Source organism: Anguilla anguilla, chromosome 11, assembly GCF_013347855.1.
Source record: "Anguilla anguilla isolate fAngAng1 chromosome 11, fAngAng1.pri, whole genome shotgun sequence".
NCBI classification, from domain to species: Eukaryota; Metazoa; Chordata; class Actinopteri; order Anguilliformes; family Anguillidae; genus Anguilla; species Anguilla anguilla.
Window position 1 is genome coordinate 26836839 of NC_049211.1, and position 17805 is coordinate 26854643.

General features: G+C 47.3%; 1 protein-coding gene across 2 annotated transcripts in view; it reads left to right on the top strand.

The window, feature by feature from the left end:
* The window catches only part of arhgef25a (Rho guanine nucleotide exchange factor (GEF) 25a), a 65974-nt gene that overhangs the window by 14437 nt on the left and 33732 nt on the right, over nt 1–17805 (top strand). Inside the window, exon 1 of one of the 2 annotated variants that reach the window (XM_035382307.1) lies at nt 3085–3567. The exons of the other annotated variant lie outside the window; for it this stretch is intronic. Coding sequence (XP_035238198.1) covers nt 3477–3567 — 91 coding nt within the window. The 5' untranslated portion in view covers nt 3085–3476. Of the gene's footprint in view, nt 1–3084; nt 3568–17805 lie in introns of those variants that run through there. 2 annotated transcript variants of the gene reach the window in all.

Here is a 17805-nt window from a genome sequence, read left to right on the forward strand (position 1 = left end):
CCAGCCTTCACTGGTTTCAACATCAAATCAAAACAAACAGACACTGAATTCATTTCCCCCACTCCCACTGATGCAGCTACTAGTGAATCCTGCTTCGAAAGATACAAACTCCCAGCTGCACACCTTCTCTCCTGCTGTTGGATCATTCTGCAGTCTTTTTCTCTCTAATCTCCACAAGGTAGCTGTAAGTGGCAGCATTCACATTTAGTGGTCAGTGACTTGTCTGGCTGGAACAGGATTTATTTATATATTTTTTTAAAACTGGAATGACTAATGCACATTTAGCCACAGCAGATACATATCAAAGGGAGAAAGCGATGAGTATGAGCGCCGAATGCACTCATCTCTCGCTCTTTCGCTCTCTCACTGTCTCGTTCTCTCGCTCCCCTTCTTTATTGGTAGTAGTAGAGGATTTCTCTTTGATACATCCCCCGGTCCCCCATGTTTCTCTGCCACACTGTCACAGGGATGTACTGAACCTTTCAAAATGGCCGCCGCGTGCAGTTCCCCGCTGTCGAATCTGGACCCTGTGGGTACCGGCTGAGGCAGGGTGGGCTGTAAGTGGTGAGGGAAGGCTTCAGCCGGCATTGTGTGCCCAGCATCACTGCGCATGCGCAGCTCCTCCTGTCCGGTCTGCCTGCGCCAGCTGCGTACGCGGTGCAGTCCTGGCTGGTGGACAGTGGAGTCAGTGTGCAGGACTGACCCATGAGTTGTGCTGGGTGTGCATGGCTCACTGGCGCTCTCTTCTGGAGCTTGCGCAGGATGACGTGTCAGCACGATGGCCTCATTCTGGAGAGGCATCACGGGTGTCTTCACAGTTTTTTTGTATTCATGTTATTCAGTCTTCGCATTACTTTTAGCACTGTTTTTTAAAAAGTCTGATTGGTTAAAGCGGAGAAGCTAAGACAGTCACAAACAAACTGGGTCATATTTTCTGGCTAATGGGTAATGTCTGAGTGGCAAAAGACTATATTCAGATGAAAATCCAGCGATTACAATTTATCTTATCTGTGTGAACCTAGCTGTAGCCCTCAGTGTGAAAAGAAGCAGCTAGTCACACCCCGTGGTCAAGCCCAGGTCAATGTTGGGTGCTAAATAAAAAAATTTTTTTAAAAAAGGGGCGGGGGGGGGGGGGGGGGGGGGGGAGATTAGTCATGAGATATCCCGGTTTGTGATGGCTGCCATTTTAAAGCATGTGAGGGGAAATGTATGTGCCCTGGACAGTTTTATGATGCTGTTTTTATGATTCTGAGCGAAGCGAGGGTCCATGTACGCATTCCATGTGCAGTGTAGTGGAGTGTTTTTCATTTCTGCTAGGCCTTGTTTTGCACACAGGTCCTCCACTCAGATCAGGACAGGCAGGACAGGCAGTCTCTGTAGTCTCTGCTCCCTGCTGGTACTCCAGGCTTACTCCCACTGCAAAGGGGCGGTCTGCAGCCCACACGAACATGCAATATATCTGAACACCCCCCTGAACACACACACACGCAAGCACACACACACCTTCGCATGCACACGCACTCACACTCACGCTCACATATACACACACGCACACACACACACAAGCACACACACACACCTGCGCATGCGCACACACACACACACACACACACACACTCACGCTCACATATACACACACGCACACACACACACCTGCACACACACACACACACACACACACAAGCACAAACACACACCTGCGCATGCGCACACACACACACACACACACACACACACACACCTTCACACGCACACACACACACACACACACACACTCATGCTAACATATACACACACACATACACACCTGCACACACACCTACACGCACATGCACACACACCCACAAACCTGCATACTCACACACACACTCGTGCACGCATATACACACACACACACATGCACACACCCAGACGCACGTAACACACACAGCGCACACACTCACGCACACGCATGCACACACCCATGCACACGAACACCCCTCTACACGTGCACACACACACATACCTGCGCACGCACACACACCCACACACACACAGACTTACACATGCACACACACGCGCGCACGCATACACACACACACACACACGCATGCACCCAGACACACACATAACACACACATTCACACACACAAACACGCGCTCGAACACACACAGACACACACCCATAATATACACAGACAGAGAAGAAAGACCTGTCTAAAATGAGGCGCTATTATGCATATTATACACGTCTATGTACACACTCAGGCATACGCATACACACACACAGACATGCCTGCACACACAGACAGGCATGTACGTGCGCACACACACACACACATTCCCGTGGAGCTGCATATGACACAACACCAGTATAAACAGGAATGAGTGTGGAATGTGTGCTCACAGCCCCTAAGATATCTGAGTCTCATTATTAATCTTCATCTGTCCCTCTCACCACAAACAAAACCGCAGAAATAAACACTGCTGCCCCTGAATGTGGAAAAAGCCAAACACCCGACAATTCTGAAATCAGATTTTTTTCTAAATTACTTCTCAAAAAGGGTCGGGGGGGGGGGCGGTGGGGGGGTGGGGGGTAAGAGGGAGAGTTTGCTCCTCCATCGTTGTGTGATTCTGAGGACATGGCGGAGGCTCAGGCAGTGCGTGACCTGCTGGGCTTACCCCTCGTCTCAGAGCGCACGCGGGGGAGTGTGGAGTTTCACCCCACACGGGGTGTTGGGTTTCCATCAGGAGACGTGCGCTCCCCACGTCCGACAGCGTCACGGGACTGGAGAGGGGCAGAGGGAAGGAGGGAGGGAGGAGGGGAGCAGTGGAAGAGAGGTATGCCGAAAGAAGAAAGAGAGATGAAGAGAGAAGAGTCGGGGGGGGGGGGGGGGGCAGGAATGGTGAAAGAATAAAGATAAAGAAAGGAACAGAGGAGAGGAAAAAACACTGAGAGGAGGGGGAAGCTCATCCTGGAATAGCCAGCAACAAGAGCTGCCGCTGACTCCACCTCCCTCCCTCCCTCCCTCCCTCCCTCTCTCTCTCGCTCTCTCCCTCCCTCCCTCCCTCCCTCCCTCCCTCCCTCTCTCTCGCTCTCTCGGAGCAGACTCCCGGAGCCCCCGTTACATGACCAGTCAATCCGGAGAGAGCGCAGGGAGACGGAGATGAACATTTTATCCCTCCTTCCCCTCCTCCTCCTCTGAAAGATGGAATGCTGAAACTCCGGACTGCCTTTAATACACACACATTTGAAATGTGTTTTCCTCCCGTGGTCTTGCCATGCTGATTTGACGGGCTGTAGATTTTGTCTGGATCTTTTTGCTCAGCTGAGAGTTTTTTTTTCACGTCTGCTCACTTTTTTGGGGACATATTGCCGGCGATATCTTAGGAGTGAGTGTGTGCGTGTAAGCGCCTGTGCGTGCGTGTGTGTGTGTGTGTGTGTGCTGTGCCATGCCCCCGGCTGGAAGACTTGTGGCCACAGATCGGGGTACAGCATGAAAGGGGCAGGCCAGCGGGGGTGCTCCTGCCCGCACTTGTTCCGGAAAGTCCTGGCCAAGTGCGGCTGCTGCTATGCCCGGGTTCGAGGTCAGTGGTCCCCTTTTTAACCCGCTGTTTCCGCTAGCGACCGTTCGCATTCTGACAGGGGGTGTACCCCCTCTCTCTCTCTCTCTCTCTCTCTCTCTCGTGAACTCTTTGTCTCCTCATTTGGCCGATTTCTCCTCCCCGTGTGTACCTCACCCCTAATCTCAGCTCCTGTCTCCACTCCTGCCCCCCCACCCCCTTCCTCTCAGCCTTCCTCTGCTCTGAACTCTGAGATCTCCCTCAGCAGAAGCAACAGATGTCTGTCACTCAGAGAGAGAGAGAGAGAGAGAGAGAGAGAGAGAGAAAACTTACGCTGTATCTGTCTATTTAATCATTAGCTGAGCACTGTTGTTCTTTTTCTTTTCCTTTTCCACATTTTCCTTTGGCAGCTGTCTGATTTCACACCAGTAAAGCACCCTAAATTTGAAAACTGAAGCTTAAACTGAGACAGGAAGGGAGACTCAGAGACTGGAATACTGTGGTGCTCTGTGTAAGGTTGCCAAGTTTTTAAATCCCCACTGATTTAAGGTTGCCAAGTTGAGGTCTCATGTCGATTTCCCAGTTTTCCCTGTACTTTAGCACAGATGTCTGTTTGTAAACAGCGACGCTGACTGAGTGCTACATGAATTGCAAAAAATACAGCGACAGATTTAACCTTTGTAGCCACAATACAAAGTACGTTTGTCAACTCAGAAGCAACCATTTTGTTCTTTTCTTAACTGAACCAACCACGTATTACAACAACAGTGAGATCATGAGCAATCACGTGCATGCCTGGGGCCGTAAGTGTGGTAGTGTGGAGGCTGGTGGGGGGTTAATCAGGAACATGGGGAGGGTAGAGCCGGTTCCAGTGGAGCAGGCCTGGATGTGTGGGATTAGGGTAAAGGGCCCAGCCTCTCTGGTATGCACCCCCTTTGGAGGTCTCCATCGCCCGGGCAATGCACAGCACAGCATGCGGGCCTTGGGCCCAGGATTACCCCTGCGACGCACTTAGGCCTTCCCCGCAAATGAGAGTTCAGCAAAATTCAAATAAAGAGGCTTCTTGGGTTTCCAGAAAGTGAAACCGTTAATCGAAGAAGATTCTCACTGACTAGGGCCAGTTAAAAGAGCCAATGAATTAAACCAGGACGCTGTTCTTTAATGAAGTGAAAAGTTGCCTTTATTGATTGCCATATCCTTGTAGGAAATGATGGCCTAATGAGCTTTGGTCCAGGCATCGGAATGTGTTGCCGTTTCTTACCCTCAGTTTGTTAAAACGCTTTTATCATTTCCATGGTTTCTGACTTCACAGAATTGTGTGAGTATGACTGAAATATCTATGCTTATATCTAATAATACATCTAATGATAATTTAAATATATCATGTTGCAGTTCAGAGCAAATATTCACTAGATTGTTATTTGGCCTGAATCCATGGTTTCTGAGCTCGTATTACACTTCAGTTCGTATCTGAAAAATCCTCATGCAATTCAGGTCAAAAGTGCATTTAAAGCTGGGTCTGATGGGAGCTGAAATCCCCCCCCCCCCCCCCCCCCCCCGGGGAATTGAGGCCCTCCCAGCAGCCTTGAGATTCAGAAACCCGCTGTGTTCTGCATTTGCCCACACTGCCATTTACACTCGTTATCCAAGCTCATCTCGCATAGGTCCAAGAGCTGTTTGTGAGTTTGTGAGGTGACTGAAACCTTACAGTGATTTTAATCATTTCTGAAACATGCTCTTAAATCATTAAGATAATTTCAGAATCATTTCTCTCAGCTGTTTCAGGCATTAACCACACACACACACACGCACGCACACGCACACTCGCACGCACACGCACACGCACGCACACGCACACGCACACGCACACACACACACACACACACACACAAATGTCCATGCACAGACACAGATACATACTGTAGAAATTAATCTCTGTGCCAGTGCCACTGCTAGATGAATCAGCTTTGCTACAGTAGCTTCCTTCCGGCCATTACTACCTGCTGAGCGCTTAATGTGTACTTATTTTGCATGTAATGCAAGACCCAAGACCCCATTCACATGGCCTTAAATCCCACCTAGACCAATTGTCTTTACATTACAAGTCTGTATCTGATAAATGTGACATTAATGTCTTGTATGCAGTGCCGTGAGTTTTTAGTTTATTTTATTTTTTTACCAATGTGGCCCATGTGTTTTAAAATTGATAGAGGTTGCAGCTCTTTTAAATAGTTAAACTGTTTGTGTCTTGTTTCCACACAAAAGGATCTCAGCTGCAACTGGTTTAGATTTCTAGTGCTTCTCTTTCTTGTTTCAACCGAAACCACTCTGTTTACTTGGTACTGAGACAGACAGTAACTGTGATAACATTAAACAGCAGGCATGAAGTCCCCAACACCTGTGGTGTGTTTATATCCCACACAAAACCTGGAGCTCCTTCTATAAAATATTTATCATAGACTGAACTGCAGTGCAGTGGAAGACTTGCGTATGGGAAAAGATGGGCAGACTGTACATGCATGCATACTCACACGTATGCACATTCGCAAACTGCCACGCTCAAACATACTTGTATATGCATGCATGCACATGCAGACACCCACGCAATCATGCATTTGCTCAATACACACACATACACACATGCACGTACACACGGGCATGCACATGCGGACACACATACACACACACTCACACACCCTTCGGTCATGCACATTAACATACTGTTTATACACATACACATACTCCAACTCACAGGGTCAGTAGGACTTTTCTCAGGCAAACCTGATTACTTAACCTGGGAAAGCCAGTGCATACAGTGTATGAGTTTATACCACTCTGCCACCACACCATATATCAAACGGGTACAGACAGTGCATATAACCTCCAGTGAGTTTGATTCCTCAGTACTGTAAGCATTCTGTTTGTCAGTGGACAAACTCTCATCTTTCAGGCGAGTAGGCTTGGTTCCTTAGTGTCCTGAGTTGCCCCTTGTCGGTGCAGTGAGACCACGAGAGGGCTTTTGAGTCTCACTCAGGGCATCGCTCTCGCCCCCTCTTATCAGTGGTCAGTATTTAGCGCCTTATATTCCTTTTCCAGCAGTTCTGAGTTTCCCGCTCGCGCTTGTCGACCCAGTGTAAAGCCCTCTGTAGATTCCGGAGGGCGCGGGCTGGTTTGTGTGTGCAGCCGACGGCTGCCTCTTTATCAGCCCATCGGCCCCCCAGCAGGACTGCGCCCCACACTCAGCGAGGCGGGGGGTGGTGGGGGGGGGGTGCTGACTGGACGCCGCTCTCTGCAGGTGCGTCGCTCTCCAGCTGTGCGCTGCGCCGCAGGACCGCTCGCCATCGGTCGCGGGCTGTGAGCCGTGACCGCGCGCTAAGAGCTAACGTTTCAGCGAGGGGGGGGTTCCTATTGCTGTCAAAACAAACCCGCAGAATTCAGTTTCCATCGCGCTCGGCCGATAATGGGCCGGCCGTCCAGCTGAGCTGCTGAGCAGCAGGCGCGCTCGCCGCCGAGTTTAGAGACAGGAAACGCAAAAGGTCTGCAAACCTCAGCTCAGAATCCAGCCTCTTTTTGGGCGGGGCCTAGTGTGGGAATCGGGGTCCAGCCTTGAGCCTTGTTTTGGAAAGATGACAGCAAATCCATGGACCTTCCTGGGTTCCTGTCTCCTCTTCCTCTTCCTTCAGCCCCAAGTGGGTAAATAGCCACTGTAGTGTTTCTCATAAACATGCTCACAAGTCTGCTGATATAAATAAATATATATATATATATATATATATATATATAGTATATGTCCTGTAAAGTGCTTTAAAATCATGAGATGAAAGGCACTGTGAGTCTTTATTGAACGTTGAGTGTTTTGGGCATACTGGCAGAGTCAATGGTATGAAAATTTATTTCATGTGTCAAAATCCGTATCTACGAGAGTACATTTGAAGTCACGATAAAATGAGAAACGAGAACAGTTATTCTTAAGGAGAGGGCTGACATATTAAATGATTTTTTCCGGTAGTTCCCTATAACTTTAGCTTGCAAAGAAATGCAGGTGTTTATTTTTGTCTTCAACACAAGGCAAGTACATTTTAGTGACCACTATCCTTGCCAAATGGCAAAATGGTTGTCAAGAAAAAACAATTGAACATGTGCCTTTAATTGTGAGTGAAAGATAATGTTGATTTAAACCCAGTCAGTTTTCATATGAGGGTGATACAGCCAAGTTATTTCCGTGCAGGTCTGTTGGTTACTCTATAAGCACAGGCAGAATTTGCATCCTGCTAGCTGAATTGACAGGTGGTTTGATGAATATCTAAAGTGGTGGGCGACTGAATGGCAGGGATAATACTGTATGGACTATACAGTGAGTGTAGAATGGAGTGGGAACACTTTTCCTAAGCATTAAAAGGGTGTGATCTCACAGCTTCGGTGAACTGCCAACCCATTGACCTCAGCAATTGTAGACTCTCCCAGACACATACACATACACACTACACGTGTCCATGTTGTGATGTTTGGAGGAAACACAGAGAGAGATAAGGACCCATAGTGGTTGTGTACGGTGTGTCTTTGTGGCCTGGGCACTTTGTCAGAGCAGTGGATTCTGGGATGAGAAGAGCCATGTGACGAGTCTTCAGGCGATGTTTCGCCACCTGAGGAGTAGTCTAGGGCAGGGGTGATCATTTATGGTTGAAGAGCCCTGCTGTGACAAGTGTAAGTCCTGGTTGTCCCAAACCTGGTAGCCTCAAAATTTTAGACCTGTGAATTTTCAACACCCTGTTGAATGAGCAGCTTGTTCTGAGGTATCCTCCATGTGTACTGTATGTAAGTGCACGTGTGAGTGTATGTGTGTGTTTGTGCGTGTGAGGGAGCGAGAGAGAGAGATCTAGCAAGAATTGTGTGTGTGTGTGTGTGTGTGTTTGTGTATACATATATGCATGTGTGAGATAATACATGTATGCTCACGTATGAGTGCACTTGTAAGTGTGTGTGTTTGTGTGTGTCATGTGTGTGCATGCGCATGTGTTTGTATCTATGTCCTCATATACACAGTGTGCTCAATCATTCTAACAATAACAGAGATTACATGGCCTGTCTGGATGAAGCAGAACAAAGGCACTGAGCTGAACAAGGGCTGCATCTTTAGAGAAAACCAGGCACATAGCATGAATGGGTGAGTGAGAGAAGGGAGAGGAGAGAGACAAAGCAGAGGAAAAGGCTTGGAGAGGGAGCACAAATGTGATTCCACAGCCACAGTTGGGCCCTATATTACTGAGTTAGCTGGATAACTGCCACGGGTGCCCGGAACAGCTCTTTTTACTTCAGTTCATGCTCCAGATTTGGGGGGGGGGGTTCCAGGTTTAACTCAGTAATCCTGCTTCATGATACAGGGCCCTGATATACTGTATGCATCTACAGCTTCTTAAGACATGAGAGCACCTGATTACCCAAGAAAGCTCTTCTAGTCAGGCCCCAGAAAGCCTGATTACTAATTTTAGGTCCTACATTAATATAACAAGAAAACTATGTATTATTATAATAATTATTACTATTATTACTGTTATAAAATAATAATAATAATAATGATAATAATAATAATGAATAACCATGGGGTTGGTTGAGAGAGAAGTATGGAGCTAATTGCAGGGAAATTAATGGACACTTTAATGGACAAAACGGTCCATTATTTAATTAAGGACTAATGACTCATCATGTAACAGGGATGAATGCACTGAGGTTGAGCTGCTGGTTGGGTAGCCGATGCTAAAATTATCTCGCGGCTCGTGTGAGAGGCTGCACCTGTGTGCGAAGCACCCCTTTCCCGCACACAAAACCCACCATAAAGCGTCTGCTAAAGCGTGCGTGCTGTATGGGTAGCCCTGCCGCGGACTAAGAGACGGGTAGCATCTGACACTAATGGCCGATAGTGCTTTGTACGCATTTAATATTAATAACAACAAGTCACTTGTCTGCAGATGAAACCGCCATGTTGCCAGTGGAGCAGTGGGGTGAGATCAACCTAGTCTGGAGAGTTGAACTGCATGAGGGCAAGACTGAATAGTCATGGACTGTGATTGGCAGGTGGCTTTGGCCAATAAGGAGCAAAATAGCAGGCAGGTTCTGTTCTCCAAGAAAGGAGAAGCCAATTTGTCTCAATTGATTTTAACACATTCTCTGCTATGCCTATCTGTAATCAACGCAGAGAGTCACAATGTCTTCAGACTGGAGGTGGAACCCAGACTCTCCTCTCTCCTACCTGTGGCACTAACAAGGTCTCACTTAGCTTCTGTCAAGTCTTGATTGCAAGTGCACTTTTAATTTTGGCTTATTTTAAATTAAGTGCTATGGCACTTGTGAACAGCACAAGGAGATTTATTGTGGCGTTGCTGTACACGGCAACACTCAGTAACACAGTTACTGAGAGTTTTATACTATTTATCCTGCCAAATTATATGCATGAACCTGAAAGTTTCTGGGGGTGTTTGCTTCACGAATAAATGTAAAATGATGTAGAGAAGAGAGAGATGAACTTCTGTACTTCTGCATCATTGTTCCAGTTTCATCCTGTGTGAATAAGCAGTATGACAGTCCAGTCCTTTGCTATAGTTCAATTACTTTCAGTGAAGTAATTGGTAGTTCGCATAACTATGCTTTCAGAGTAGTTTCCTCAGCACTGTTAAAATAATAATTCTGTACTTTTCCACTGCATTAGTAAATGAAACTATAAGTTAAGACCATACTGTGGACAATTATGCTTAGACCACTTGTGAAATGTTAATATCATAAATCCTGTGTGCATTTGCTGCTGAGCTTGGGGAGAATGCATGTTGTACCCATAATGCACTGCGCATGTGATGTGCTAAAGTGCCTGGTCTGCAGAATGGAGTTCTGGCCTCTCTGATTAAAATGATTTTTATTACCCTTTTTTCCTCCATCTTTTTCATTGCCTTTATCTCTCTCTTCATTTTAACGCCGTGGCCCATTACGGCCGTGTCCTTGGTCAATATGAGCTCAGGCTAGCCCTGCTGCTGTTAGCTGAGCTGCATAGCCACAGCTCCATGTCTGCAGTACTGGCGCAGGTAGACTGCAGGGGCCCCCAGTGCGTCCCTCCTTAGCGCCAAGGCTAGGGAAACCCTGCTGAATGACACCCTCTCTGCCTTCCTGGATGCTGTGCCTAACTCTGCTGTCACCCCCGGGGGCGAGCACCGGCACAGTCAGGACTCAACCCCGAGGGCCGTACAGCTGAGCAGAACCAGCGCAGTCAGGACTCAACCCCGAGAGCCGTACAGCTGAGCAGAACCAGCGCGATCAGGACTCAACCCAGAGAGCCGTACAGCTGAGCAGAACCAGCGCGGTCCATCGGCGCCCGTCCCTCGCCAGTTGTACGAGCCGATCGAGGCGCTGCTCTCCACAGCAAGACTGATTTATTCGCATTGCGGGGTCTCAGGTTGCCCTGCCCATTTTGTGAACCACAGAGCCTCCTTTTGACATCACTGATGCGTAGTTAGCCTGAGCTGCATTATAAAAAGGCTCTCAATCCTCGAAACGCGCCCCGCTCACTCCGATCAGAGATGGTCTTTTCTTCGCCTTCGGGGTGCGTAGGAGGGGAATACAGAATGAGACGCCTTGAAAGGAACTGAGCGCGGAATGATAGCGGAATATTAAATCTTTAGAGATCCCGGGAAACCGCCAGCCTGTATACAGTACTCAGAAAGGTGATAATTAATAAGATAAAAATAACCGTTCCGTTTCGAGCCAGCGGAGTCTGTTGCTATGTTCTGCCTGGGCTGTTGCCGAGACTCCCGCACGCTGAGGGCCGTTCAAAGAGAGAGAGAGAGGAGGAAGGGAAAAAAAGAGGGTAATCTTACAGACGCCGGGCAGTCAGCAGGAGAAAGTATGAATTATGAACGGGCCCAGAGAAGCACAGGGAGCCTTCGCTGCCAGAGCCGTCGGGTTCCTGTGTCGGAGGTAAAGAGGGGAACAAAATGAAGAGAACAGAAGAGAAGAAAGAGACGTGTCGTCCAGAGCGAGGTTTGCGCCCTCGGTGCAGTGGCTGGTCAGGTTACGGGAGGCGCTCGCGGTGTTGTGTTTGCAGCCTGCCCTCATCCCCGCGCCTCCTCTCTCTTCTTTGCTTGTTTTTCGAGTGATTTTACTCTCTACTGTTGCTGGTTCTCGGGGGGTGGGGGGGTTTGTGGATCGTGCAGGGGGGGCGGGGCCGGGGGGAGGGAGGAGGGGGGCCACGCTGGTGCCTGGGAGAGACGGTGGACTTAGACGACTGCGGAACACAAACAAACGCGGAAATGTTTGGAAAGGTCTGTCCCGAGGGTCAGTTGATTCGGGACCCCAGCCCCCCTTCTTCCTCCCCATTTATGTCCCTCTCCCTCTGCCCTGATTTGAGGACAGTGCTTCCCATTATATTAAAAGCAGCCCCACTGCTTATGATGGACTGATATTTTGGGTCTGTGGTTCTGATGGACTCTGAGGGCTTGTGTCTCTGGTTCTAATAGCCAGTGATGTCTCAGGTCTGTGAATCTCATGGACTGTAAAATTACAGGTCTGTTTTTCAGATGGACTATAATTCTAGGGTCTGTGGTTCTGGTTGACTCTGCTTCTGATGGATATTTCTGTTTAAAGCCTACTGTAGTCTAGATACTGACGTGCCGGTCTGTACTCGGCCTGAAGCTTGGTTTCACAGCACAAGAGAAACGTGCAGCCGAGCGATAACCGGAGTGGGGGGTAAGCACCCAGTGACCCTTGACCTCCCCCATGTGCTGCCCTCCCAAATTAACAGAAGGTATCGCAGTGATGGGGTAGGCCTGTACAATATTACAGAACTGCTAATTAAGTGGGGAGACATAGAATATGGAATAAAACAAAGGAACACATGTCGGTTGTGATGTCACAGAGGGCATCTCCTCTGTCTATGATGTCATCACTCACAGAAGACTGCCCCCCTGCCATTAGCTTATAAGGCAGAATTTTATCCCTGCACGCAATGTGGAAAAATGCTGCAAAAATAGCAGAGAAATTAAAAGAATGCAGGGCAATTTAAGGCCCTTCTCAGATTAATAGTGGCGGATATTTTTATGTGGTTCCTCCCCTTCCCCTCGCTCTCTCTCGGTTGTGACATCTCAGACATTCTCTCCCTGGCACACACACACACACACACACACACACACATATGCGTACAGCTTGCTCTCCAGGATGAAGATCTTTGGGCAGAGGGTTGTATGATCTGGCTGTGAGGAATTTGAACATGAACTGGATCATTCCTGGAGCAAAGGTCTCTCTCTCTCTATCTCACTCTCTCTCTCTCCATCTCTCTTTCTCACTCTCTCTCTCTCTCTCCCTCTCTTGCTCTCTCGCTGTCTGCCACCGGAAATATCCCCCTCTCTGGCCCATCTCTTAAGTCTTCTTGTCAGTCTTAAATTCAAATACAAATTCTTTATTAGCATTTCGTACTTAAGCGCATTACCAAAACTTCACAGAAATTACCATGAACAGCATTGCGTAACACACACAACCAAAGGGTGATTTTTGCCCTGCGTTCTCTCTCTCTGTGTGGGGTGTGCGGTGGGGAGGATTTGGGGACTCTTCATTAACTCAGGGAGCGCATTCCAAACCTTGTTTAGTAAAGCAGTGGGAGACAGGAAGGAGACGTTCCCACAGGGAAACAAGCCCCCCTCATCCCGACTGTGCTCCCAGTGCTCCTCACTGAACCAAATACAAATAACAAACACGACGGAGCATTAGAATGGGAAGAAATGTTTATGTTGAACTTGAATGATATCAGATTCGTTTCAATATAATGTACAAAAGAAGCACAAAATAACTGTGATATTACTGTGTTATAATAAATGTGTGCCTGTAACACACACTGTTGTAGTAAATAGGAAAGTCCATCTGGTACATATTCCACTGTAAATCCTGTTCAATAACTGAGAAATAAATCTGATGTGAATTTTCAAAATGGTTTCTCCCAATGCTTACATCTGGCGCTTTGTCAGCTGGTTGTGTCCTGAAGTAGTTCTTGTGTATTTGAGCTGCGTAGCACAATTTAAATTTCGAGCACAAGAACGAGTGTGGTGTGCGCAGTAGAAATCGTCATCTTTGAGCGAACATTGAAACGAGTGCCTGGTATGGTATGGTATGGATGGGAAAGGAGAGCCTGATGCTCTCGCATGGTAGGTTTCTAAGTGAGAAGTGCGCAGCGAAGATGTTTGCTTTAGCGGTTCGCCAACAGGAAGTTTATGACTAAGCTCGGTGCTGCTGGCCAAACAGTGCACAGAGAGCGGCACGCATGAGGGTGGGGCTGCTCTAGAGACGTAGCCGCAAAAGAACCTACTCTGCTCAGCTGGCCCCTCACAGTGCCAACTGTCATTCGGTTTGCCACCTGGGAAATACTGGAGGCGGGTCATTAGAAGACGAGCAGTGAATCGAGCAAAGCCCAGCGGCAACCCTACTTTTTGTTTGCTTCCTACCGCACTGAGGCTATGGTTTTCAGCTGCCATTCTGAAGTTCCCCATGGCCAGTGGAGTGGTTGGAGTGAAGCCTACAGGACAGTAGATCTCCAGGAACAGGGTTGGGCAGCCCTTGAAGCCCTTGTGATCAGCTGGTTGAGTTCATGGGTGGAAGAAACACATGGCAAGACCTTTACTTTCTGACCCCTAGAATTTCCACCCCCAGATCCAAGGTCCCCTAGGAATCCATGAAGGAGTCTCATGGGGCCCTAAGAAGAAAAAAAGATTCCTCCTTTTTTCAAATATTTGTACAATATATTGTTTTGTAATATTTTGAAGTATTTCCATAAATAGCATATTTTAGACTCTCTGCAGAAATGAGGCTATATGCACGATCCACGCTGAATCTGGGACGTGAGACAAGCTGTCATGTGACCAGAAAGACCCCCTGTTCAGAATCAGGCCCTGCTCCTGGAATCTGATTATCTGAGAGGAAAGTGTTTTCTGCCTTTCATCTCAAGGCCACACAGAAACAGTCTGATCTCTCCGTGTTAAATGAGACCTAAATGGTTCATTTAATTCTGATGCAACGTTTTTCTGAGTTGCAGGCTGCTGTAGGAAAACACAGCTTATCTTCTGCTCTCAGAAGGAGCGTATGTCGATCTGCGATGGCTGTGATTCTAGGAACAGCTCAGTTTGTAAGTGGATTATTCTACATGTGTGTACAAGCGTGTGTTTTGATTCCGTGTCTTTTGTGAAGGTGTCCCTTGTTCGCCTCCTCATGGGTTTAGTTGCTATGGCAATGTGAGCGAGTGGCAAAATCCAGACATGAAGAGCAGAGGAAATTTGAGCTCAGAGGCTCTGGTGTAGACGGCTGAAGCTCAGTCGCCAGTGCGGGGCTCGTGTCGGCTCTTCCATGCTTGTGTTAAAGCTACCGTTGAATTATCAATGTCCGCAGCTAAGGGACTCCTTTGTGGTCATTTCCTGGGAATTCAGTCCAGGATGGGATTCTGATAAAGACTAATTTGGAACAGATCTTCCTCAAGCAGCATATGTCATAGTGCACAGGCCTAGTGATGTCTCAATTCACAGGCCTGATGGTGTCACAATGCAAAAGCCTAGGGTGCATTCAGATTTTTTTTTTTTACCTCCCTTCTTTGCATCCTTGCCTAGTATGATAAAAATTAATGTTTGTGGCTCATTCAAATTGATTATTTTATTTGTCCATGTCTGTAATTGAAGTGGCTTCAAACTGATGCTTGAAAGACCAAAGATGTTCCATTTGCCTAATACATGTTTTGTCAATTCCTCTGTCTTCACGTCCTTTCCTTGCTTCCTTTTCTTGTGTCCTCCTTTGGGTGAAGCTAGGAGCAAGGAAGGCATGCAAGGAAAGGAAGTAAGGTAGTAAAAATAAGTGATTGGAATAAGCCCATTTTGACAACGGAGGATTCCAGAGGTCAATTTCACATATTTTTGAGCTGTTTAGCCTTCCAGACTAGGAAAGGTCACAAGTAAAGGAAGCAAAAAGGTAAAAATAAGTGATTGGAATGCACCCCTGATGTCTGTATTCTCAATGTCTAGACTCTAGAGCCTGGGTTTTCAACAGGAGCGCCACAGACCTCTATGGGTACTTGAACATACTGTAGGGGCTCACTACCCAGACTTGATATGCAATGACTGTATGTAAAGATTTGGGAAAATACTTAAAAATATAAATTATTTTGAAAATATAACCTTTTTATCTTATGATAGGTTGTCCCCTGAATGCCTTTAAGTTTGGGTGGGGCCCCGTAGATCAGAAAAGTCCTGGTCAAGAGCAAAAAAAATCTTAAACACTGCTTTTAATTTCTCTCCCTGAACTTAGTGGCATCTACGATAAAAAGATTATTGTACAACCCAAAGGCATCATTGTTGGTGGAGAAGTTACTCTTGGAGCTGAAACCTTTACCAGATGACACATGATTGGAAATATGGGGAGAGGTGAAGGCTGCAGAGTGCCTCTAATTGAGGTATTTCAAGTTCAAGTTGCCATAGATGCCACACTGCTGGACAGTAACAGCTGAAACAGAAGCAGCCTAGGAAAAAAATTTAATTGACAGAAGCCAAGGGGGAAAAAAACTCAATTAGAATTCCACACTGTCTACTGGGACAGTTTCTTCAAAGCTTGATCTCCGCATATTCTGTGAACTTGTGCCTTTAAAAATAATATAATATATTCTATATTCTTATATTCTTCTCCACATCATTGCTTTTCGTGTGTTGCATTTGTGGTTTTGCCGTGTCCCCTCGTCTTTGATATTAAATTATGGGCCATTGCCGGCTCATAACTGCTTATTTGGGACTCTTTTCCCTCCTGTCACTGGGAGTCATTTTTTAAGTAGCCTTGCAAGTATTGGGAGTGTCAGAAGGGGGCAGTGTATAAATTAGAAGAGTCATTTATGTGACCGTTCCTGCTGGGAGACCCAGGCTGCGTCTCTACGGGACAGTGCCCGTGGCTCGCTGCGTCTCTACGGGACAGTGCCCGTGGCTGGCCGCGTCTCTACGGGACAGTGCCCGTGGCTCGCTGCGTCTCTACGGGACAGTGCCCGTGGCTCGCTGCGTCTCTATGGGACAGTGCCCGTGGCTCGCTGCGTCTCTACGGGACAGTGCCCGTGGCTCACGGCCAGCCCTCGGGGGTCTCCTGCTGGTGTTCCCAAGCACAGCTGGGATAACACACCTGAACAGCATGTTCCAGCTCATTCTGGCTCCTTTAAGGATTCCCACTTTTTGTTTTTGCCTCTTAGTCACTGGTATTTCAGCTAGTTCCTGTAAATCAGTGGTCCAACTATAAATATTCCACTTGTGCTCCATATAATTTGTTTTATTAGCAGAAACTGTTCTCTGGTGACTTACACACTTACACAACGGTACTTGTTTTCCTTCACAAGTTTGGTAATCCCCAAAATGAATGATAATGAATGAAAAATATGTGAAGTACAAATAGGAACACTTGTTCTTCCATCTATGCAGGTAACTTTTTTGGTGAGTTTGAAATAATTTTTCCATTTAGTCTTCATCTTGGGAGGGTCATTGAGCTGATTAGGGAAGCTGAGAGAACATAATGATCTGGTTGGGCTGTAGTTTGACCTTTGCAAATGATTATAGTTCCTTTCTCTACAAGCTGGTTGAGGTTGTTCTGGATCGATACCATGTCCCAGGCGAGTTCCAAGACCTCATAATGGACTATTACAATTGCTTCAGGTTGACAGTCTGGATCGACAACAGATTGTTGTGGCGCAGTGGCACAGTCTCAAAAAAGGGATCATCATTGGATGCACTATTACAGTGATCATTTTTGTCTTAGCCATGTACATGCTGGTGAAGTCTGCTCATATGGAGCCTGTGGGCCCACAGACCAAATCTGGCATGCGATAACCTCCCCATCAGGGCCTACATGGATGATCTAACAGTGACTACATTGTCTGTCCCATCTCATTCATCAGTGTTGAGGAGAAGCCAACACTTGCTGCTAGGACCTCCTCTACTTAACTTGCAGCAGCACAATACTGGGAACTGAAAGTTGATCTAGTGAGACTTAAGTTCCCAGAATACACTGCAGTGACATCACCCTTGGGAAGACCATATTGAGGAGGTTACCGAGAGGAAGAGGGCAAAGTATGCCTAGCTGCTGGAGCAATGGCTCAGTGGGTGGCACGGGAGATGTGAATCTATTGAAGTGGGTTGTAGGGGGTTTGATTGACAGTCTGGCTGTTGGGCCTACAGCCTACTGGGCATGACAGGGGCATACAGGCAGAGGGCCACCAAGTTGGCA